This window comes from Dermochelys coriacea, chromosome 1 (assembly GCF_009764565.3).
Source record: "Dermochelys coriacea isolate rDerCor1 chromosome 1, rDerCor1.pri.v4, whole genome shotgun sequence".
NCBI classification, from domain to species: domain Eukaryota; kingdom Metazoa; phylum Chordata; order Testudines; family Dermochelyidae; genus Dermochelys; species Dermochelys coriacea.
The window spans coordinates 3723569-3749393 of record NC_050068.2 but is presented as its reverse complement, the minus strand read 5'-3'; the positions used below and the strand labels follow the sequence as shown (position 1 = coordinate 3749393).

Here is a 25825-nt window from a genome sequence, read left to right as displayed (position 1 = left end):
TCACTAAAACATGCTTTAAGTTGGGGAATCAGCCAGATATTAGCTCTCCAGAGGCAACAACAAGGAAAGTAACCAATGCCCGGGCAGGATGTCAAACAACCCACCAACAGCCATTGTTCAGTAAGGGAGCTCCATTGCAATGACTCGTGCATGAAGCCCCACAAAGGGAATTGCTCAACCTTGCTTGGAGAGACTCAGGAAAGCCCCCCAGATATGCCTGGATTTCTGCTCCCCAAGCACATGGACTGAGGCTATAAAACAGATGGAGTGGGCACATATGTGCCCTTCTCCTGCCCCCACCTTCCCAGCAAGCAACTAAGACACTGAGAAGACAAGACTCCAACTGGGGAGATTGTCCCAGGTTTAAGGAACAAATTTGTATATTAAGGACTGCAGTATACAGTGGGGTGGGAAAAATACTTAATCTAGATGTTGCCCAGTCTAGTAGGGTTGAGTTTAGACTGCATGCTTTTATTTTATTTTATTTTGGTAACCACTCTGACTTTTTGCCTATCACTGAATATTACTTAAAATCTATCTTTGTAGTTAATACATTTGTTTGTTTATTCTACCTGAAGCAGTGCTTTTGATCTGAAGTGTGACAGAGACTCCCCTTGGGATAACAAGCCTGGTACATATCAATTTCTTTGTTAAATTGACAAACCCATATAAGCTTGCAGCGTCCAGTGGGCATAACTGGACACTGCAAGACAGAGGTTCCTAGGATGTGTCTGGGACCGAAGATATTGGCTTGTGTAATTCACTTGCACAATCCAAGGAGCAGTATATATGCCAGAGGCTGTGCTTGATGCTCACAGCTGAGCAGGGTAAGGCTGGCTCCCAGAGTCAAGGACTGGAGTGACCTTGCTGATCACCGGTCCAGATAATACCAGGGGATTGTCACAGAGAGGCGTGCTACTGAAATATATTTGTTCTTTGTGATTTTTGGTCCAAGGCCAGTATTGGGACCTTTCCTGCTACAGAATGTGTTCGGGGAGTTTCAGGGTCTCTTTGCCTTGGCAAACCTCAAAACTGCAGTTTGGGTGTCACAAACTTTACTCAGTTTTGTTTCCAGTTCTTGTTGTTGTTATGTAACTTTAGGCATTTCACTGGTAGAAAGAAACATTGATATTTTTGTGACACTTTACCCCATATTGTTCATAGTGATATTATTATGATATGATTAAATGATTATAGCATAACTATGATACAGTTTATGCAAGATGGGTCATGTAAGATGTCATTGAAAAAGTTATGACTTTCTGAATATGATTATCCTATTTGTATGCATGTATGATTTTTGTCTGAAATTATGAATATTGACTATGTATCTGTATTTCAAATGCAGTTACACCTGGGTAACACCCACTAGGCAAAATAGTTTCAGTCTAAATAGCTGGTTGGGAAGGGCCTATTCAGGGCAATGAGCTATTAGGGAAAACAATAGGCCTTGGGAGAAACTTATCTTCTACCCGATGAGCCTTCCTGAGAACCCTATCATCAGTGGTTCTTCACTCCCCACTCAAGAGGACTCCTAGACATAGGTAGTGAGTTATATGGCTCGTGGACCCCTGGCACCCAGAAAATTCAGAGCCGGGGACCCTGCTCCAGCAATATTTGGAGCTGGGTCTCTCCACCGGCCCTGCCTGAAGGGGGTCTCGGCCCACCCCTGCTGACTCCCCCACCCATGCGACCCTCTCCGTGGCCCCGGAGCGTCCGTGCCGTGGAAGGAAAGCCGTCCTGCCTGCTTGCAGGTGCAGCTGTTGTCTATGGTAACAAGAGACCCCAGCAGCAGTCTGAGGCAGGAAGCTGACTGCTGCACCGGGGGAGAAGGAGAAGGAGGAGGCACCCAAGTGCTTGGCAGCCCTCTTCCCCCCCCCCCACCAGGAGGAGATGCCGAGGGGGCTTCCGGGAGACCTGATCATCCTGAAGAGAACCTCACTCACCTGAGCAGCTGCTGGGGCTTCAGTGAATATTTGATCCTGTGATCTGCCCCTCTCCCCTGTCACTCCGCAGCCACCACTCCTGCCCCACACTGGGCAAGGGGCAGCCCCATCTCCCACCCGCAGTGACGCTAGGGTGAAGGGCAGCAGGCTGCAGCAGGGGAGGAAGGAAGCCACATGTGATGGCAGTCCCCTCCCCCCTCCAGCACTCACCCATCCACTGCAGGGGAGACGTGTGGGGGGGCTTCCTGAACCTGAGCAGCTGGGGCTTGGGTGAATTTTGTGATACCCTGCTCTCCCCCCATCCTGCCCCGCAGTCACCACTCCTGTCCCACACTGGATAAGGGGCAGCCCCATCCCCAGTGAGGCTACGGTCAGGGTCAGCAGCATGGGAGGCCACACAGGATGGCAGCCCCCACCCCTATATCCACCATAGGGGAGGCAAGGGAGCTGCCCCTTGCCCAGTGTGGAGCCCTAGGAGCACATGCAGAGTGAGTGTGCTGGGGGGGGAAGAGGAGGGGGCTCTCACCCGGAGCTCGCTGCTGCCGGTGGTGGTTGGGGGGGAGTCCTCTCTGACCCTAGCCCTGGGGCAGCCAGTCTGCACCTCAAGCTCCTCGTCCCCGGCCCTGCCCCACTCCAGAGCCTGCGCCCCCAGCACCCCAACCCTGAGTCCCAGCCCTGAGCCGTATTGCCAGTGTGAACCGCTCATCCCCAGCCCCATCCCAGAGCCTGCACCTGAGGGGGAAAAACAACTTAAATTTGCAACTTAAATTTGGCAGTCAGTTTGGGGTATGATCGTGTTTAGCACAATACTTGATTATTTTACACCTTTTAAAGTATATAATTGGTTGTATACAGGTGTTATGAAGTGGGAATGTTCTTAATGTTTTCTCTGAATACTGTGTGGGTGCCTCAGTTTCCTCTATGCATTTCTTAGGAATCTAGGTGGTGGGATAAGGGGGTGTGATTGTTGCAGAGCCTTAGAGGGCAGGTGTGATGCTGTCTGCACAGAGAATGGCCGACACTCTGTCTCCTGGCAACTGATGGCCTGGGCCCCTCCCCTGCAAGGTGCCAAGTGAAAGTGTTGGAGAACAAAGAGATCAGGTGGACTCTTTGTCCAGAAAAGACACAAAAAGATCAGAGGAGGGGCCAGAGGCAGGGTCAGTTTGGAGCTGGCTGGGGAAATGGGGAGAGGCCCAGAAGTTGGGTCTGGGCTCCGCACCTCCCAAGTTGGAACTAACTGAGGGGTCCTGTTTTTTGAACCTACAAGAACCTACAGTATCTGTTTTATACTGTGCTCCTTCTGTTTTACCGGCTGGCTGAGAATCACATCTGACAGTGGCGTTGGGATGCAGGGCCCTCTGGCTTCCCCAGGAGCCCTGTCCGGGCGAACGCGCTGCAGGAGGTGCACGGTGTGGCAGACAGCATCACACTGGCTCTCTAGGGCTCTGCAACAATCACACACCCTTATCCCACCACCTAGACCCTTAAGAAATTCATAGGGGAAACTGAGGCACCCACACAGTATTCAGAGAAAACATTAAGATCATTCCCACTTTGTCACAACAGGTACAACAAAATATAATATATTGAAGCAGGCGAGTGCTGCTTCTGACTTTCCACATTTAATTGACCCTTGAAATCTTCTGACGCTGGCAAGTTGTAGCTTCATTTTATCCCAGCAACAAATTCTTGATTTGTAGGACCACTAACAATCAACAACCCTAACCCTATATTTGTTTTAATTTTAGAAAGTATTTGCTTTAGAGGGTTGTTGATCAAAGAATGCTTGGTAGTTTCCAAATTCAAAGGAGTATTAATAACGTTGATATTCTTAGTGAAATATTTTTTCTTAGTGATATTGTGCAATAAAGGGAAACTGTTAAACACTTATGGTTTCCAGTCCATTTTTATATTATTTAATAAAATATATATTGGCTTTCAGGGCGGCTGGGCGGGCGAGAGGAAAGGGGGACTAGACCCATTCTGGGCACCACCAAAAATTATACAAACCTGCCGCCCCTGCTCCCAGAGTGTTAATAACTAAAAAGTATTTACTGTACTATTTGTTATAAAGCGTGTAACCCCCCCTCGCTCTGCTTCTCTCCTTTCACAGGCAACCTGAGCATTTCTTAGTTGCATCAACACATCGACCACTTCATGGCAGCTTTCAACCTCACCCCCTCTGACCCTTCAATATTCCTCCTAATAGGCATCCCTGGCCTGGAAGCTGCTCACATCTGGATTTCCATCCCTTTCTTTACCTTCTACATTATCGGACTGTTGGGAAATGTCATGCTTCTGTTTGTTGTAGGTAAGGAGCAGACCCTGCACAAGCCAATGTACCTGCTGCTCTGCATACTGGCACTTACAGACATTGCCACACCTACCTTCATCATGCCAAAGGCACTGTGTATATTTTGGTTCAATTTGAAAGGCATTACTCTGGCTGGCTGCCTCACCCAGATGTTCTTCCTCCACACGGTTTCTGTTATGCACTCATCCACCCTCGTGATGATGGCCTTTGATCGCTACGTCGCCATATGTAACCCTCTGAGATATGGCACCATCCTCAGCAATGCACAAATAGCTAAGCTAGGTCTTGTAGGTTTGATAAGAGCTGTTCTCTTCATGCTGCCCCTACCCCTTCTCCTGAGTCAGCAGCCATTTTGTGCAAATCGCATTATCCCCCACACGCAATGTGAGCACATAGCTGTGATGAAGATGGTGTGTGGGGATATCACAGTCTCCAGGATATATGGCTTGGTGCTAATGTTTGTAGTTATGGGGTTTGACCTGATGCTCATTGCCCTGTCCTACATTCTGATCATCAGGGCCGTCCTCAGAATCTCATCTAAGAAAGCCCACCAAAAAGCCCTCAACACATGCACAGTTCACATCTGTGTGATGCTGACATATTATGCCCCTGGCCTCTTCTCCAACCTGACACATAGGTTTGGTCAAGGCTTCGCTCCCCACATTCACATCATCTTGGCCAACCTCTACTTCCTCATCCCCCCCATGCTCAACCCTATCATATATGGGGTCAAAACCAAAGAGCTTCGTGACAAAGTAGGCAAATACATCTGCAGAAGGTAATCACCTGGGGCCACTGACTTTAAACCTGTGTGACAAGAGGGGAAAAGCGTATCTCCTTGTTAACCCAGGGTACCCTGTCCCAGTTTGGTTGAGCTCAGCATTGTGGAAGTTCACAGTCAAAGAAGTTCCTCCCAACCAATATCTTATCACTCCATCACCAAACACTGCTCTCTCAATTGCTGAGTTTCCTCTCTCTGACCATCAACTGACCCATTGTCACCCATCAGCCTCCAAGCTCACACACCCTGTTACTGAGCCTTTCCATGACTCTAAGGCAGGGGACTCCAAAGCGGTGCCTGCAGGTGCAATGGCTCCCGACGGGGCAGTTGTGTGCGTCCGCAGGACATCGCACTGCCGAAATGCCGCTGCCAAGTGCAGCCACCGGAGAACCGCCCACGTTGCCATTTCTCAGCAGTATTTAGGCAGTGGTGCTTCTTCGGTGACACTTCTTGCCGCTGCCGCTTCTCTGTGGCATTTTGGCGGCAGGGTGTCTGGCGTCCACCAAAGTCTTCTGGGAATAGGAATATGCTATTCTCAAAGAAAGGTTGGGGACTACTGCTCTAAGGCTATGTCTACACTACTGCAGTAAGTCGACCTACTCTGCACAACTCCAGCTATGCGAATAACCGTAGGTGGAGTTGACATACCTTAGGTCAAGTTACAGTGGGGTCTGCACTTCGAGGGGGTTGCTGGGAGAAAAATCTCCCATCGACTTACCTTACATTTCTCTTTGTGGGTAGAGTACAGAGGTTGATTGCAGAGCGATCTGTAGTCAATTTGGAGGGTCTCAGAGAGTCGATCCTGGCTGTAGTGTATACCTACCCTAAGACTACCTTAAGATGATGTAGCATGAAAAGTGGTTTTCTATTAGTCCCTATGTGGTCAGGGGTCTTCTTCAGTTTTACGAACAGAAACTACACTTTCAGATAGTCAAACAAAAAAACAAAGGAAACGGCAGTGCTGAACTTCTTTATCATACGTACAGTGATCCGGTGAGGAAAATTTACCTGATTTTTCTACTTCAAATACATCAGGCAACCTGGAAGATAATCTTAATATTTCATTTGGAAAGTCCTAATACAGGAGAACTGCAGTAGCAATTAAGGACATTCTACTAGAGCTTGTTTGTGAGAGTTTCCTGTGCTATTTTATTATGGGGTTAGAGCAGTAAATCTGACAAAGATTCAAGAGGCCAAATAAACAATTTACTAAGAAATGAAAACTTGGTTAAGAAATTGACTATACAATTGATCAACAGCCTGTATCAATCACTCCTTCGTCTCAGATTCAGTATTTCGACACAATGAAGGCACCCACAGAAATAATTCTCCTGAGTAAAAGTGCTGATGAAGTTTATGAGACTCCAGCATTAAACAAATTAATGGAAAATTTTAGTTTTGTTTTTCTCATTGTGCTCCAAATAAAGATTCTGGAAATGGTAAATGCTGGTTCCAAACTCTACAGTTCAAAGACACACACCTATACAAAACAGCAGTATTACTTCCCAAATCCACTGAACTTCTATTTACATTTCAAATTGAGTTAAATGAAGCCAAACATTCAGCAAGTAAATTATCAGGAAAATGGGTCAGACAAATCAAGTCTGAAGAGAAGTGCTTGGGAAAGGCAAAAAGGCAGGGGAGCAGCTCATTTTGTGGTCACCAGGGCGGAGAGCACACCTGCTACCAGCAGTTCCAGGAGAGAAGAGCTGAGGGAAGGCAAAATCTCCCCCTGAACAACTGCCCCCAAATCCCTCACCGAGGGAAGGGAGGGTCTGCAGCAGGGACAACCTGAGAGGGAAGCATTCATCTCTCATATGAATGCTGGACTTGATTGATCCCCTTTATTTACTGTTTGAACTACTCCAGCAAGGAAGAGCACTGGGACTGAGCTGGCCCTGGGAAGTCAGGCCATACAATAGGAAGAGGCAGTTGTTACCGAGAAGATAGGAGAAAGACCTTGTTACATGCAACCATAGTTACCGTCATAACTTTTACTCAATCACCTGAAATTTCCTTGTAGGGAGGGAAATCGCACCCCAGAACAAAATCTGCTTCCTGACAGGTTATCACTGGAGGGTAGCTAATGTGGCGCCAATTTTTAAAAAGCGCTCCAAAGGTGATCCCGGCAATTACAGGCCAGTAAGCCTAACTTCAATACTGGGCAAACTGGTTGAAACTATAGAAAAGAACAAAATTGTCAGACACATAGTTAAACAGAATTTGTTGGGGAATAGACAACCTGGTTTTTTTGAAGGGAAAATTACGCCTCACCAATCTACTAGAATTCTTTGAGTCAGACCTCAAAACCCCATAGGATTGGCTTAAAAGCCTCCCAAATAGGTATATTGGGGTTGAAAGTGTCTTCTGGGTTCTAGGTCATTAAGTTGCACCTGTGTCATGTTTTCAAGGTTCCCTCTGAATCCAGAAGGCTGAGAACCGCTGTTTTCTTTACAGCTGAGATTCTCACTTAATCCCAGGACTCCAGGAGCTGGGGTATTGAGAAAAACATCAAATATCATGAGACTTGAGATCAAATCATGAGAGATAGCAACACTGTTATGATGGCAGAGTTGCTCGCTGACTGTAGTGTAGGGTAATTGTTGGGGTTGGGAGAGACTGTGTGCTTGTGAACTGTGGAAATATTATGTTCTGAAGTACAAATACCATGTGTTGGATGACTGAAGTGGCTAAGAAGCTTGAGTACCAACCTCAGGGCAGACTGCTAAGGAGAAGGGCACACGTCCCAAAGTGGTTGTGACTCTATACTTTGATGTCATCAACCAGCTATCAGTGTGACCCCCACAAGCACTAAAACAGCCTTACCATGGAGTCACAGACAGTCACCTGGGTTCTCTCTGTCTTGCCATCCTTTGTAAAGTAAGCCTGCCTTAGTGACAAATAGTCCCTTACAACAAAAATCACAATATTCAGGTTACTCCCAGTCCCAAAGGACCAGTCACTTACCCCAAATGCACCTTAGATCTCACACCAAAGACACCACTACAATAAATTAAAGATTTATTAACCAAGAAAAAGAAGTGAGGTACTTACAAGTTTAGAGAAGGTAAACATACACACACCAATGAGTTACAGTCTTAGATTTCAAAAGGAGATAGAAGCTGCTGTAATATGCAAGCTCTGTGTGTCCATTAAGGCTAACTCATGCTAAGCAGCTGGGAATTCCTTGCTTATGCTTAGAAATCTTTGCCCCCTCAGAATCCGAACAGCACAAAGAGAGACAGTTCCTTCTCAGCAGAGATTTTTAGTCCTTTTCCCCTGAGTTCAAGCTGATGGGATGAGGCCAACTGCACGTTTCCTCTTCATGGGTGTGGGAGGGAGCAATCAACAAAGTCTTTTGTCCTCTGATGTTCCACAGTGGCTTGTCTGGTATCTCTGGGCCTTCTCTTGTTGGGCAGGAGATGACACCTCTTGGGGATAGTTGGTACCTCACATGTAGGAAAACTTCTCCCCTGATTATGGGGGTTTCCAGTTTCATAACAAACAATTTTATAGTTAAAGAGCACTTACATATTACCTTTAACATGGTGCACAGATGTCAGCATTAGTGCAGGAGGTAACTTAAAAGCATTTCTTAAAGTGTGAACACTAAACACATATTTATAAATCTAATACCTATTTCAACAATACCAACACACACAGGTGAGCCAGACTGGTTTCCAGCTATGAATTTGAGGCGTAGGGGCCTTGGCATGAGCTAGCAACTGGCTTGTCAACATCACAGCATGCTTGGATTTAAATGAGTTTATTGGGGCAGCCAGGAGGACACTTCCCTCCGGTGTTTCCATCGGAAGCTGGTTTGTTGAGCTGTTTTTATATGTAAACCATAAGGCAGTATCTCCAAGTCATCTTAGTATTGTGACAAAGTTCCTCCTCTGCCTTGGTGGGTCCTGTGTTTATTGGCGGATTTGCTCGCCTCAGAGATTCACGGCAGCCCTCAGTTTGGCCACTTTGGCTAGTGGCTCAAACCTGCCATCCACTCAGCTAACCTCATCACTGGCCAGCATGGGGGAAAGGGAGAACAATCCCCGCAGTCTCTGTGTCCCACCTAGTCGGTCAGGGACAGGCCAGATCCCTCTCCATTTTAATCCTTCCCTTCTGGTGTTTCTCACAGACCAGGTCAACTCCTCCTGTGTCTTATCAGGAGTTGGGGGGATGGGGGAAACGCAGGCCCACCCTCTACACTGGTTTCCAGCCCAGGGCCCTGTGGATAGCAGCTGTCTACAATGTTCCCTGTATCAACTATGTGACAGCTACAACTCCCTGGGGTATTTCCCCATGGCCTTCCCCCAGCACCTTCTTTATCCTCACTGCAGGATCTTCCTCCTGAAGCCTGATCACGCTTGAACTCTTCAATCCTCCAGCAGCACACCTTCTCACTCCCTGCTTTTTGCACACTTCCCTACTAACTGATGGGACGTCCTTTTTAAACCAGGTGTCCAGATTATCCTGCCTGCCATAATTGATTCTAAAAAGTTCTTAATTGACTCAAAGTGTCTTGATTAGCTTGTCTGTCTTAATTGGTTCTAGCAGGTTCCTGATTGTTCTAGGGCAGCCCCTGCTCTGGTCACTCAGGGAACAGAAAACTGTTTATCCAGTGGCCAGTATATTTGCCTTCTACCAGACTCCTGTATCTGTTGTTCATTAGTTGTCCCCCATAATTATTTAGTTTTCCAGGTCCTGTGGACCCCCCCCCTTAGGCTTGGGGGGGATCCTTTAGCAGTGGGTGGGCTTTGCCGCCCACTTCCTGGATTCCAATAAGACCAGACACTTGTACCCCACTCGTCTGGGTCTGTCACAGCATATATAGTGGGTCCCAGAGAGTTGGAGGATTCCAGGCAGGGGAGGAGATAGGTCCGCTGTCCACTTTGGGGCGGCTTGTGTGGAGGGTTACAACCCCTCTGCTGTCCCTACTAAATTGCTTTTATAAACTGAAAAATAAATTAATAGTACTTACCTCAGTGGATATTAGTCATTTCCTGATTTTACATGCAGAGTTAACATTCAAACCAGCAGATTGATGCGACTGGTGTGTATTTATGCAAGGATGCAATTTCAGCCACAGGGGGCAGGGTAGTTGCAGGGGATTAGTTTTGTGTTAATAGCACTGTTTTCCTCTTCATTCAGCACAACCAATTATAAAGCACAGAGTAAATGCTGAGCCAGTTACCATTTAAGTAAACTGATATAATTCCATTCATTTCACTTTGAGTAGAAAGCTGATTTGATCAGCATTGTTATTTGTTTGAATCCCCCATATATAAAGTTTAATGCTGTAGAGCTAGTTTTGGATTTAGCCTTCCCACCAGAATGCTGAACAATCCTGTGGCCATTAATATTGCAGCATTGGTAAAGACAATGCCTCTGCTAATACCAACACAAAACCCATCCAAAAGGTAGCCATAAATTATCTTCCTGTCCAGTAAATCTGCTTTCCAAGGAATTTCCTCTACAGTTACAAAACAGTGGATTTTGGCAGAACTCTCCCCTGGGAACATATTGAAGCGCACACACAGAGATCATTTTTACTGGAGGTATTGGACACAGAACTTTTATGTACTATTGAACTACGACAGTTTAGATTTTGTTTCTTTAAAATGCTTGTGAATAAAATACACATCCCCTCTCAACAGTCTTCATCCTCTGCATCCCAGGGCCAAAGCCTCCAAAGGAAGCTCTACACCACAAAGGAAAAACTAGCGTGCTGAACTTGTCTCTGAGCTAACGCAGGAGGAGAGCCACTTGGACAGAAAAGAAATTTAGAAATAAAACAAGAGCAAGTTTCATGTCTATTGGGCACCATGGAGAATCCAAAGTGCTTCAGACACAGAAATGACCTAGGAGAGTTGGAATTCTCTGCTATGATCACACCAGGATGTTGGACTAGATGACTTTCCGAGGTCTCTTCCAACCCTAATCTTCTACAATTCTATGATTTACAAAGCAATTTCCATCCAAAATGTGGTTTAGGGTGCGCACAACATCTCAGTGAAAATGCCAGCTCTTGGCATTTTCCATTCCTACATGGAAGCGGCAACTTTGTAATCAGAGCCAAAGTCTGCAGAACTCTCCCCTCATATCAAGCATCATTATGGTTCCTTCTCAACGTGCTAAATTAAAGCATATTTCCACCCATTTCAGCCCACTGGATTTCAGTGGAAAGGGGTGGCCAAAACACGGACAACTAGCCAGCTACAGAGTTCTACAGTGAAGCCCTCAGCCAGCCTCATTATGATTATGGAGGGGTTCAGCCCATGGAGAGAGGTCCCAGCATGCAACACTTTGTTTAGCCTTTATATGCACATCAAGCTGGAGAAGTGCGTGATGGGTTTGCTTGTCTCCAGGGACCAAATATGTGTCAGAGATGAGGGCAGCTGCATCGCCTCCATGTCATGGGTTGGTGGATGGCTGCCCGGGCTGCTCTCACTTTGCTTTCATTGGCTGGTTCCTAGAGGCCCCCCGTCACTGCGAGGCTGGTTTCACTGCTTCGCACGCTTGCATGGTCAAGTACATTTATCATATAGGGCATGCCCTCCGCCCAGTGTCTGCCTGCTAGCCCCAGGTTCTGCCCCTTTAAAGGTCCTCTCCTATCCCGGCAGGTTCTGTGACGCAGAAACCAGGACACAGACAAGGATTTGAAACAGTCCCTAGCTGAGATGACGGGGGAGACCTTAAAGGGGCAGCCCCAGAATGTTGTTGTGCAGGCTTTCCCTTAGACACTGGAGGAAGCCAGCTTGGCATGGGAGCCGTAGGCACTGTCACACGGGGTGCAGTGGTAGGGGCGCTGGCGGACGTGGGTGCGCTGGTGTATGGTGAGTGCTACCTTGTGGGTGAAGCTCTTGCTGCAGTTGGTGCAGACAAAGACACTCTCTGCCATGTGGCCGAGCTGGTGCTCCACCATGGTGACGTGCCGCCCAAAGCTCTAGCTGCAGTGGGTGTGGATGAAGGTGTGCTCCGCCGTGTGGCTTTGCTCATTCTTGCCCAGGGTTCAGAGTAGCAGCCGTGTTAGTCTGTATTCACAAAAAGAAAAGGAGTACTTGTGGCACCTTAGAGACTAACAAATTTATTAGAGCATAAGCTTTCGTGAGCTACAGCTCACTTCATCAACGTCACATCTCCAAACCACCACCTGCAGTAAGTGCAGATCAATGCCAGTTCCCCCATGGGGCTTCTTATCTGGAAGGCCCTGGCACTGCAGTTCCCAAGAGCCCTGATACACTCAGCAGGAGCATCCCGCCCGCTCCCTGGATGGCTTCCAGGGGCCAGAAGGCTTTTGTAGGGTTTCCCTGCCAATGCTTATTGGGGTGAACTTCCAGCAAGCTTAAATCCAAGTTCCTTTTTCGTTATTTTCGAATCGCAACTTTCTTCCTGTTTGTTCCTAATTTATATAGTAATATTCTCAACTATACCTTAATCAATCATTTTATTGAAATTCACCTAAGCAATCCTAACATATTGTAACATAATTCTCTAACCAATTATATCCCACTACCCTAATTAACTTACACCTAGCTAAATTAATTGTACAACAGACAGAAACAAGTAGAGTACCAGATAGATTAACAATAGAAAAGTGGGGGCCATAAAGATAAAACATACAGAAATGAGGGTTTCAGAACCACAACTACTGAGAAGTGATTTCTTGCCAGACAGGAAGCTATCAAACTAAGTTTTCTTTAACCATCTTTATCTGGAGGCAATAGGTATTATCCGGGCAGGATTGTATTCCTAACAGCCCAATAGCACCTTATTTCAACGTGACTAGTTTAGGATGTGCCACAAGTACTCCTTTTCTTTTTGCGAATACAGACTAACACGGCTGCTACTCTGAAAGATGTAAGGATGTGACCGGTCGCTTCCCAGCATATGGCTGCCTGTATTGATTAGCTAAAGGCCTTAGCCTGAGAACAGGGCCTCAGACTGTCGCAGTGAGACGAGGCCCTTACACCGGCAGACAGTGATTTTGATTCTTTCTTTTATACCTCTAGAACTAGGTAAATGCTAAACATATACCTAAATTATTAAAGTATAGGAGTAGTAATACCTCAATAGCATTCACCACTATGCCTTTTTGACAGGTTTCCATGCCCTGTTTGGGGCTTTTGTCCCACCTTCCCACCCTGTTTCCATTGGCACCGAAGTTCGGCGCCGTCGGCCGTTTTGAAAAAAAATTTTGTACTCGTTTGGATGTGGGAAGTGTTGTGCTTGGATACATGGAGAGCAGTTTAAAGTTTGGGTAAGATTTATTGAAAAAAGGGGATTGTGTAAGGAGAGCTGTTGTTAAAGGGCAGGTTATTAAAGAAAAGATATGATGGGATGCTATAAAAGAATAGAAAATGTGATACAGTGAGAGACGTTGGGGTAAGGTTTATTGAAAAAACAGGGGAGCTGATGGTAAAGAATAAAGTGTTTGTGTAACATGCAGAGTGAAACATTTTACCTCTTTGACTGTGAATAGGGGAAGTGTTTGTGCTTGGATACATTGAGAGCAAAAAGCTTATTGGGTGTGATTGAGTAAGGAGAGTTGTTTGTGTTACTGAACTCAGGCAGAGCGAAACATCCTACCCCACCTACTGCAGGTTGTTTTACAGCTAGGTCACAGAATGCACTTGTGGAACCAATCCTGTAGTCCCAAGATTTAGAGAGGATCTTTACCTTACATTAAAAGCTATAAAAACAGAATTAAAAAGGAAATTTAGAAAGCACACGATAAGAAAGCATTAAACAATATTAAAAACTTGTTGAGTAACATGGCCAAAAACTGACTAAAAAGGCAATAAAAGCCAGGTTTAAACAAAAAAAATGTAGTAAGCACATGATCAAAAAGTGAATTAGAAAGCATTAAGTAATATTAAAGAACTGTTGAGTAAGCACACGGACAGATGCTGGCTAAAAAAACATTAAAAGCTATAAAAAGGAAATTTAGGAAGCACATGATAAAAAAGTGAATCAAAAAGCACTCAGTATCAGGGAAGATTAAAAGAAAGAACAAAGGAAAGATAGAGAGCACATGGTTAATCAAAAAGAGAGAGAGATTTTTTAGCTTGTGAGTTTTTCTGTAAAATGAGGCAGCTGCACAGTTTAGAAACTTTCAGATTTGTTATTCCGCCTTTGGATTGGGCCAATCAGAGGTTGTTTTACAACGGCGTTATAGAGCTTATTTTTCTGAACCAATTGTATAGGCCCAAGCACCCCCCCCTTAACTGCCTTATGCTTATCTAAAGAAACAGACCCCCCAGTATTTTACCCACTATGTAGTTTTTTAGAAGGGGATTTTCATAAAAGTTAAACCCATACACTTTTAGTAACAAAACATTTTTAAAAGTTTTTTTTCTAGGTTTTAGGCTAGCAATGGTTATTTTTTTTAGTAAGCCCAATATAAAACAACAGGCCTTTGCAGCTGATAGCTGTGATTAAAAAGAAGAAGGCTGCTTTTTTACCTGCTTTTTAACAAACACAAGTTAGTTACATTAAGTTTTGTAATGGAATAAAGCTCTGCTTTATATTGACTTGAAAAGACACAGCCCTTTATTTACCGCGGTGTTTCAATAAAATAGAGCAGGCAGAGTTACCCCTGGTTTCTAGTAACAGGCAGTTTATATTTCCCTTATTTTGTTAACCCCTGGATCAAAGAGAAGAAGTTTGTTTCTTTTTTCACTTTTTAACAAAGAGAGATGAAAGTCTTGTAAAGGAATAAACCCTGAAAAGATACATTCCTTTATTTAGTCCCATTGGCATAAATGTTTTAATAAATGGTAAGCCTTCAGAAACAGTTCAGGAATTAAAAACACAAAAAAGTTGTAGACTAACATGGTCAGTAAGAACAATGTGAAAAAAGAAGTCACTGTGATCAGAAATAAGAAAGCCCAAGGCCTGCTTTTAAAACAAAATAATACCAAAGACTTGTACTAAAAAGAACAGTAACTTTGACTGTAAATAAGCTTATTATATAAAATAAAAACTTTTTAACCATTAAAGATAAAGAATGTAGCCCAGGATTCCCGCCTTTGTTTTTGTTTGTTTGTTCTTTTAAGAGGCCACTTGCTCTGCTCTTATCTAAACAAACAGGACCCTGTAACAAAAGGTGACCGGCCCACACTATAAACAATTTAAAAATGTGTTTATTTGTAAAGTAATGCCTAAAATCCCCTCTTTTCTAGCTTATTAAATAAACATTTAAAGGAAAACCCACCTAAAGACACAACCCTTTACTTACAGGGGTGTTTCAATAAAAAAGCATCCCAGGGCCTAAACTCTGACTAAGAAAAAGTTTTTCCCCAATGTTTTTAGTGAGAACAACTTGAAACAGCCTTTTGAAGGTAGTGAATTAGAAAAGAAGACCCCTTTGAAAAACAAGGCTATCTGAAAACACAATTTGTCATTTAACCCCCTTGGCATAGGTGTTTCAACAACATGTGAGTCTGCAGAAACAATCCAGGGTTCAAAACACAGAAAACCTGTTTATAAAACTAATGTATAGTGATAAAAAAGTTTTCCCCTATGTTTTAGACTAACATGGGTCATTTTTTAGTAAGAACATTTTGAAGCAGCATGCTTTTTTTAACAAAAAACAGGGTCTGTGAGTCAGTGGATCAGAGATAAGAAGGCCAGAACATAACAAGAAAGCCCTAGGTCTGCTTTTAAAACAAAATTATGCCAAATACCTGTTGAAATAAACATTTTCTTTTGTTATGTGAAGAAGACAATGCTTTGTAACTAAGCTTATTAACAAGGTAAAATAAAAAAAAGAAATTACCTCAGGGTTAAAACCAGAGCCAGTTAGTTTATAAAAGTAATTTGTCAAAGTTTTTAATAAATAGAGGTGAAAGGCTTGTAAAGGATAAACACTTTAAAAGACAAACTGTATGAATACACATTCCTTCATTTAAAGCTTTTGCATATGTTTCAATAAAAAAAGAGCATGCAGAAGCACCCCAGGTCTAAACCCTGACTAAGAGAAAGTTTTTAAAAGCTTTTCCCTCTGGGGATTTTAGTGAGAACAACTTGCAACAGCCTTTTGAGGGTAGTGGATTAGAAAAGAAGAAGAGCCCTTTGAAGAACAAGGCTATCTGAAGATACATTTCTTTATATGTCCCCCCTTGGGCACAGGTGTTTCAATAAAATGTGAGTTTGCAGAAACAACCCAAGGTTAAAAACACAGAAATCCTGTTTATAAAAGTAATGTATAGTTATAAAAATGTTTCCCCCCTCTGTTTGAGATGAGCACTGGCCATTTTTTTAGTAAGGACAGTTTGAAACAGCATGCTGTTAGCAAAAACAGCCTCTGTAAACCCATGGATCAGAGATAAGAAGGCTGCTTCTTCGCCTGCTTTTTAACAAATACAAGTGAAAGTTCTATTAAGTTTTGTAAAGGAATAAACACAAGACAAACCTATATGAAGACAGAGCCCTTTATTTAACATTTTTACATTGTTTTGTTTTAATTAAAAAAAATGAGATACAGAAAGCAGCCCAGAGTGAAAACCATCGAACCTTCATAACAGTGAGTTTCTATTCTCCTTATTCTGTAACCCAGTGGATTAGAAAGAAGTTTATTTTCTTCCCCCCCTTTTTAACACTCACAATTTCCCTCCGCTCTGAGGGTATCTGGGAGGCATCTAGGCCTGAGGCCCTCTGGGGTGATTCCAGTGCAATAAACTGTAATCTGTTGGGGCAGTTGGCCTTTACATGCCCCAGCTCCTTACCTTTAAAACATTGCCCAGCTGATGGGTCACTGGGGTGAGGTGGGTTGCTGGAGAATGGTGTGGCAAGATGATAAGATGTCTGGAGTATTTCTTGGGGTGTATTTGGGGCCTTGGGCTGCTCCCTGTAGTAGGGTGTGGTCTGAGGGTGTCCCTTATGGTATCCTCTCCAACTGCAACCAGGATTTTTTCTCTCTCCTCCCTCCACCTGTTTTGTTCCAGTTTGCCCCACCTCTCTGGCGGTCTGGGACTGCTCATATTGCTCAGCATAAGAAGCAAGACTTCCTGCTGAGTCCATTTTCTTATCCCATAACACTATTTTATATCTTCCTTGGACATATTCAGGAATTGCTCCTGTATCATCAAATCCCGCATTCCTCCAAAGTTAGTTACAGCCCGTCTGTTGAGCCATTTATCAAAGAGATCTGTCATCTGGTTTACATAAGCTACATTACTTAGCCCAGGCCCTCTCTTAAGGGTTCGAAATTTTACTCTGTAAGTTTCAGGTGTAACTTGAAATTGCTTTAAAACCAAATCCTTGAATTTATTATAGTCAGAAGCCTCCTTAATAGGCATCATATTGAATATGTCCAGAGCTCTTCCAGTCAATTTTGTGACCAATGTGGTCATCTTGTGAGCTTCAGGAATTTGATGGAGTGTGCACAGTCTCTCAAAGGTGAGAAAATATTCAGCAATATCACTGAATATCACCATCATACTGTGGACATAGTCGCTCCCATTTGTGGATTGTTGGGGAAGGATTGTTAGGGTTATCTGGTATATTCTGCTGAGCCTTTGCCTTCTCTATCTCCAGTGTATGCTTCCTCTCTTTTTCCCCCTTCCATTTCTTTTTCCTTTGCCTCCATAGCTCTCCTGTGGGCTGCCTCCTGGGCTTTTTCTGCCTCTTTCACTGCCTCCATTTCCTTTTCTTTGGCTTCCAGTCTGGCTAACTCCAGCCTCTGGAAAAACAACCTGGCTTGTAAAATTTTGTTGTGCTGTAACCTGATAACTTATGTCTCTGATAGCTGTTCTCAACTAACAGAAAAATCCTTTGTTATGGAAATGCTCTCTCCCCAGGCAAAGAGACAGAAAAAGCTCTATCTGCTTTCAGCTTAAAACCTGCTTCCAAGCAGCCCAAAGGAAAAAAAATGTCCTTTTAAAATCCTACTGTGCTTCTGGTTCAAAATGATCTGTGGTTCAAATGATCCCATCACTGCCACCATGTCAGGGTTCCTTCCCCACTCTGAACTTTAGAGTACAGATGTGGGGACCTGCATGAAAGACACTAAGCTTATTCTTACCAGCTTAAGTTAAAAACTTTCCCAAGGTACAAACTTTGACTTGTCCTTGAACAGTATGCTGCCACCACACTTTTATTAGGGAAATTAGAGTTATCACCTTTATCATCCCTACCAGTAGCCTGAGTGTTTTAAAATTGCATTGTTACGGTGTGTTTCACAGTGCTATGTGTATGAGACGTGAAACAGACATTGGGAGTAGCGACCTTACAAATGAGGCCTTTAAATATAAACGTCTTGTAATTAGTTAAAAAGAAAAGGAGTACCTTAGAGACTAACAAATTTATTTGAGCATAAGCTTTCGTGAGCTACAGCTCACTTCATCGGATGCATCGGAGCTTATGCTCAAATAAATTTGTTAGTCTCTAAGGTGCCACAAGTACTGCTTTTCTTTTTGCGAATACAAACTAACACGGCTGCTACTCTGAAACTTGTAATTAGTTACTACACAGTAGTGTCCATTCATGTTGTAGGTTACTCTTACAGCTGGTTGATGCCCTCTGGTAAAATTTACTGGACAGGAAACAGGAATATCTACTTTCTTTGGTCCAGGGGTTGCATTGTTCTGTGATACACTAGTAGCTGATGTAGATCCAGTTGTTTCTTATGGATGCTGTCTTCCAGATAGCCTACTGAATGGACAGTAACCAATTTTTCAAATGTTGCTGTGTCAGGATGTAATGTTGGTACTCAGACACTGAGCAAGATGGTTTTGAATAACATGGGCTTCCGTTAGGTTGTAGTGTCACTAACGCAAACTATGATTGGTACTAACGGAAATTGTTTCCCCTTTTTGTAGGTATTTTGTAAAATATTTTTACCACTTTTTTTTTTCCTTCCCTTAATGTTGTTTGCTGCTATTCATTTGTTGATTTTTACCTGTGTGTTTGTGAAAGAGTTTAGCAATGTTATGCACATTGTAAATAATTCACAGCAATAGTACAGTCATACAGCATTAATACAGTTGCTATTACATAGTATCCAAGTTTAAATTAACGGTGGTGATTTTTAGCTGATTGCCACCTTAATTCTCCATATATGGTAGACTGAGGTTTATTTGACAAATCTCTTTTTTATAAAGCACTTAATTTTCCTTTTCTTGATGCTGGGGTAGTCCAAACAGCAAATAAAGGGGATCAATCAAGTCCAGCATTCAGATGACAGACGAATGCTTCCCTCTCAGTGCATCCCTGCAGCAGGCCCTCCTTTCCCTCAGAGAGGGACATTTGGGCAGTTGTTCAGGGAGAAATTCTGCCTTCACTTAGCTGAACTCCCTTGGAGCTGCTGGGAGCTATTCTCTCCTCTCTGGTCTGCCACAAAATGAGCTGCTCCCCTGCCTTTTTGCCCTTCTCAAGCACTTCTCTTCAGACTTGATTTGTCTGACCCATTTTCCTGATAATTTACCTGCTGAATGTTTGGCTCCTTTGAACTCAACTTGAAATGTAGCTACAAGTTCAGTGGCTTTGGAAAGTAATACTGCTGCTTTGGTCTGTGTCTTTGGATTGTGGCAGTTTTGAAACAGAATTTACCATTTCCACAATCTTTCTTTGAAGCACAATGAGAAAAACTAAACTAAAATTTTCCAATATTTCTTTAAAGCTGAAGGTTCATAAACATCATCGGCCTTTTTTTGTTCAGGAGAATTATTTCTGTGGGTGCTTTCATTGTGTCTAAATACCAAAATCTGAGAGGAAGCAGTGAGATCAAAGAGGGAGATCGAGCAAAGTGATTATTACCCTCTATTCAGCACTGGTGAGGTCACATCTAGAGTATTGTGTCCAGTTTTGGACCCCCTACTACAGAAAGGATGTGGACAAATTGGAGAGAGTCCAGCGGAGGGCAATGATAATGATGAGGGGGCTGGGGCACATGAATTATTAGGAGAGGCTGAGCGAACTGGTATTATTTAGTCTGCAGAAAAGAAGAATGAGGGGGGATTTGGTAGAAGTCTTCATCTACCTAATGGGTAGTTCCAAAGGGGATGGAGCTTCGCTGTTCTCAGTGGTGGCAGATGGCAGAACAAGGAGCAATGGTCTCAAGTTGCAGTGGGAGAGGTCTAGGGTGGATATTAAGAAAAAATATTTCCCTAGGAGGGTGGTGATACATTCGAATGGGTTACCTAGGGAGGTGACTGAATCTCCAAAATCGGAGGTTTTTAAGGCTCAGCTTGACAAAGCCCTGGCTGGGATGATTTAGTTGGGGTTGGTAATGCCTTGAGCAGGGGGTTGGACTACATGACATCCTGAGGTCTCTTCCAACTCTAATCTTCTATGATTCTATGATTCATTCTGGTTGTTGGTCAATTTTCTAGTCAATTCCTTGAACAAGCTTTCATTTTTTATGAAATCTGTTCAAGAGGCCAAACACAAAATATCAGTTTTACTGCTCTAACCCCATAATAAAATATTACAGGTGGGGGAAAGGTTTTATATTATAACAGTCTCTGGGAAGCCATCCCATGCAGTGACATTATATTCCCCTTATAGTTCCCCAAAGTTACACATTTCAGCTTTTATCAGTTAACTGAAGATTTCACAAGTTACACATCTCTTTACACATCACTAAAATCCAACCCATCAGTTTGTCCCAGTTCCCTAATCTAAGTGGGGAAGCATTGTGGGGAATTTTCCGGCTTCTGCACTACTACAGGGGAATTGGCTAATGAAAGAGGTCGGAGTCCCCACGCACATTCCCTTTACCCCAAGGCCTGCCTAACTTCAAGCACTCCCCTTCCACTCTCCTGTGTGGCAGAGTCCTCATAATGGCGACACAGCTGGGCCCAGGATTCCTGGGAGGCTAAACCCCCAGTCTCATTGTGGTCACATAGGACAGGGGCTAGGATGTCCCCACTTGGGTTACTCCCTTCACACCAGATGCTTCCCTGACCCCCTAATGACTGCATTAAATTCAAACTTAATATAATTTAGAAAACACCAACTAGAAGAAAAATAAGGAAAAATGGGAAAGAATCAAGGAAATAAGGAACCCCACTTGTTGGGGATGGGGACATTACAAACCACCATCTCTGGGATGTTAGGAAAGTTCACAGTCTGTTCCTCATTCGTCCCAGGCCTCCTGCCCAGGCTCTGGTTGTGCTGCGATGATACCCTGGGTCAAACACTTGGTCTGGCAGTGGCCACAGACCTTCAGACTCTAAGTGGCAGGACCTTTCTCCCCAGCAGCTACCCTCCCTTCAGAATCACATCTCCTGTTCTGAGTCCAGCCTTCAAGGACCTGAAGTCTGGTGACATCTCCCTGTGTTGAGCCCTCTGCCCATGGTCCAACCTTGCTCTTCCCATTGTGCTTGGCTGTCATGTTACTTGTAGCATGGCTGGCACACAATGCCTTGGCTCTGAACCCAAAGCTCCCTGCTGTAGTTCAGCCTTCTCTCCCTGTTGGCACAGCTGGTCTGTTCCAATCCAGCCCTGACTTCTGGTCTCCTCCAGCTGCAGGTCCCCAGCTCTGCCTCAGCACTGCTGCTCTGCCTCCAAACCAGCTCTGACTCTTCTGGCTCAGTGCTTCTTCTCTGGCTCCAGCCCAGCTCTGCTTCCTGGGATGCTTCTCTGGCCCTTGTGTTTCCAGATGCTTCACCTGTGCGTCCAGTTCAGCTTGAGGTGCTGCTCAGGTTTGACAGAATTCTACTGCATTAAGAGCCCCAAATCACTTAAAAAGTAATCTAAATGTAATCAACTTAAATGTATTTCTTGAAACAAAGGATTGTTTTTTTTTATTACCAGCAGGAATTTGTCCACATTAGCAACAAAGCCATGAGATGACAATCAAATTCAAAATTAAAACCCCAATACTGGTACTTGTATCCAGACTGAGGGTTGGCAGGTGTTTAAAAAAAACCCCAAACCAGGCCTGTAACAGTGTAAAATAGCCAAAAGGAGCCCAAAACATATGTAGTGTAAAAACAGCAAGACCATTATATTATTATGTTTTTCTAAATGCATTCAGCGATGGTAGTCAATGTCCATGTTTCGATTTGAATTAGTTTGTTACTGTTAATCTCTAGAAGGCAACATTTCATCCTCACTCCCATCACTGGAAGAAGAAGAATGCCTCTGCTGCTGGCCATATATATTAGTGGTGACCAGTTTGAACATTTCTTTTGTGGGTGCAAATGCTTCCCCACAGATTTTGTTGTTGCATGCATGCCCTACCATGACAAATCTTTTCTTAAAGTTCCTCTTGTATCTTGTTGCACAGTTTTGTTTGTATCAAGTTAATTTAAGAAAACAGTCTTTCAAATGCAGCATTACTAAAAGATAGCAACAACAATGAAAGAGCAAACAAGTCAAGTTCACTAAAACCTTTGTCCCCAGTGGCATCCATGTGTTTGAGACCTTTGACACAAAACTGTTCTACATGGTTGTTCTGAGTAAGAGGCCAGTGAACCATAGGCAAAACTCCCCACTGCTGCTCCAACTCTCCAAAGTCTCCATGAAACAATGGCAAAATGAGAAATCGACCAATATAGGCCATGAAGGACTTACTACTGCAAGCAATTCAATCATAGAATCATAGAAGATTAGGGTTGGAAGAGACATTAGGAGGTCATCTAGTCCAATCTTCTGCTCAAAGCAGGACCAACACCAACTAAATCATCCCAGTCAGGGCTTTGTCAAGCCGGCCTTAAAAACCTTTAAGGATGGAGATTCCACCACCTCCCTAATCACCTGGACATTTGATGGCAGTCTATGTTTCAAGTCTTTCACAAAGTCCAAGATGAAATCTCGACACCTGCATTTGATGTCTTGGACAACGGGAATAGTTAGTATGTATTTTGAAAGTTCTAGCTGAAAGTGACTCCAAAATTGACTATGAAAAGTGATAAGTTATTAGTCTCCAAGGTGATTTCATAATTTAACACAGCAATATGTTACGCAGGTTTTTCAAAACCCCCAGGTGGGGCAACTTAACTCTTTCACTCCAGGCAGTGTCAGGAATAAATAAATGAGAGCACAGCAATTCTGTCTGATCAAGGATTAAATACAAGTAAACATGCTCTTGTCTAACTCTGCAGTTTATTCTATTTAAGCACACAGAGACATAAGCAATAGGTTTAGAATATCCCACATATTTACCTAACATCTGGAACTGTATTGAATAATTAACAGCAGGTTCGCAGTGACCAGTTGCTCACCCACCAGGGAGAAAGAGTGTCAGGAAAAACATCTCTAAAGATGGCTTCAGAGGACTGCTCCAAAGTACTCTGTATTAGGTAATCTTTTATAACTTCTACAAAACACATAGATCATAGTGACCCCTACTGGATCATCACTTTTCCTAACTTTCAAAAAAAATTCTACTGTCTGAGGCATCTAAAGTCAAGGTTTACATCGATTTATCTACTTTCTTTCTCATGTATTTATTAGTCTGTCCACTCCTCCCATTCTGATTAGCAGAAACTGCCAGCTAGATTGTAACCTTGCACCTAAAAGCCTGCTTTCCAATTAACACTTAACTATGTGATGTTCTCTTTTATTAATTCATAGTGACTGAATGCACACCATATGGTTGCAATTAGCTTGATCACATTCTGGGGTACACACCCCTCAAATGTAGGGTAACACGGTCCAGTTCTCAAAAACACACAGTTTCACAACTCTCAGCAATAAGTTCTAGTAGAGTGTCCTCAATTCCTGCAGCAGCTTTCCTGTACTAGCACTTTTCAACTGAAACATTTGGTTTATCCTCCAGGCTTCCTGAATTATTGGTCATAGAAAAATCAGGTAAATTTTGCTAACCAGATCACTGTAGTTATGATAAAGAAGTTCAGAAATATAGTTGCTTTCATTTTTTTTTCTTTTTTTTTTTTTGTCTATCAGAAAGCATAGCTTTATTTCACCAAACTGATCAAGAATGCTGTTCACACAGGATCTTCAGAAAGCTGCAGTGTCTTCTGGTGGTACGGAAGTAAAAGGAATGCCAAGTGACATGGTGTGTAGAGGTGGGGGCTGATAGGTGACATTGAAAGTGATCAGGATATGGTCAGAGAGAGGGAACTCAGCAACAGAGAGAGAGCAGTGCTTGATGATGGAGTGATAAGATGTTAGGTGTGAGGAGCTTTAAAGTCTGTGAACTTCCACAATGATGAGCTCAGCCAAACTTGGATAGAACACCCTTGATTAAAGAGGAGATATCATTTCCCCCTCATGTCACAGAGGTTTGGAGTCAGTGACCCCAGGTGATCACATTGTGCAGATGTATTTGCGCACTTTGTCACGAAGCTCTTTGGTTTTCACACCATAAACGATAGGGCTGAGCATAGGAAGGAGGAGGTAATACAGGTTGGCCAAGATGATGTGTACATAGGGAGCGATGCCCTGACTGAACCGGTGTGTCAGAGTAGAGAAGAGGGAGAGAGTACAAGAAATCAGAATCACACAGATGTGCGCTGTGCAGGTGTTGAAGGCTTTCTGATGGGCTTTCTCGGAGGGGATTCTGAGGATGGCCCTGATTATCAGACCATACGAAACAGCAATAAGTGTCAGGTCAAACCCAAGGACTATAAATACTAACGATAAGCCATACGTCCTGTTCACTGTGATGTCCCCACATGACATCTTTGCCACAGCCATATGGTCGCAGTACGTGTGGGCGATAATGCGGTTGGCACAGAATGGCAGCCTGCTCAGGAGCAGAGGCAGGGGCAGAATGAAGAGAACAGCTCTTGTCAAACACACTAGCCCTAGCTTAGCTATTCGTGTGTTGGTGAGGATCATGGCGTATCTCAGAGGGTTACATATGGCAACATAGCGATCAAAGGCCATTGTCATGAGGATGGCTGAATGTGTTACTGAACCCACGTGAAGGAAGAACATCTGGGTGAGGCAGCCACCCACAGTAATGCCTTTCAAATTGAACCAAAATATGCACAGTGCCTTTGGCACGATGGCAGTAGACGTGCCGATTTCTGTGAGCACCAGCATGCACAGCAGCAGGTACATTGGTTCATGCAGGGTCTTCTCTTTGCTTACAACAAACAGAACTATGAAATTTCCCAACAGGCCAATAATGTAGAACATAGAGAAAGGGATGGAAATCCAGATGTGAGCAGCTTCCAGGCCAGGGATGCCTGTTAGGATGAATGATGAACGGTCAGAGTCACTGAGGTTGAAAGCTGCCATGAGGTGGTCTGTGCATTGATTAGGCTCAGAAATGCTCAAGGTGTCTGTAAAGGGAAAGAAGCCGAGTGAGGGGAGTAACATGTTTTATAACAAATAGTACAATAAATATTGTGTAGTTATGAACACTCTAGAAATATTGGTGAACAGTGAGGTGACAACATTTGCAGATGGCTCCAGATTATTTAGGTCAGAGTCAAGTCCAGAGAAGTCCTCAGAGGGAGCTAACCAAGAAAGATGAATGGGCAACATGATGGCAGATGCACTTCAATGTCAAAAACTGCAATGTGCATGCTCATTGGAGGGAAAAGCTTGAATTCCTTAAACTCTTTACAAGGTTCTAATTTAACTATCTGAACTCAGGACAGGGAGCTGGGCATCATGGTACACAGCTCTGTAAAACCCTGCTCGGAGTGCAAGTATGGCTAGAAACTAAGCAAAACTTTGGTATCCAGGAGGAATGGGATGGGGAATCATAAAGGAAATAAAATGCCATGAGATCAATCAGTCAAAGTTTCACGCTCCTCTGGCCTCCTCTGTGAAGTACAGGGCACCCTTTTCACACACGTTATTGCAGAACTAGAGGAGTTCAGGCATAGTCAAAAAGAATGATCAAGGGCCTGGGGAAAC

General features: G+C 43.7%; 2 protein-coding genes across 2 annotated transcripts; one reads left to right on the top strand and one right to left on the bottom strand.

Moving 5' to 3' along the window:
• Positions 1–4103: 4103 nt before the first annotated feature.
• Positions 4104–5042, top strand: LOC119842947 (putative olfactory receptor 52P1). The gene has a single exon (XM_038371786.1). The coding sequence runs from the start codon at positions 4104–4106 to the stop codon at positions 5040–5042; it is 939 nt and encodes a 312-aa protein (XP_038227714.1).
• Positions 5043–23183: 18141 nt separating this feature from the next.
• On the bottom strand, positions 23184–25483 carry LOC119844097 (olfactory receptor 52E4-like). The gene has a single exon (XM_038374391.2). The coding sequence runs from the start codon at positions 25277–25279 to the stop codon at positions 24260–24262; it is 1020 nt and encodes a 339-aa protein (XP_038230319.2). The 5' UTR covers positions 25280–25483; the 3' UTR covers positions 23184–24259.
• Positions 25484–25825: the final 342 nt, after the last annotated feature.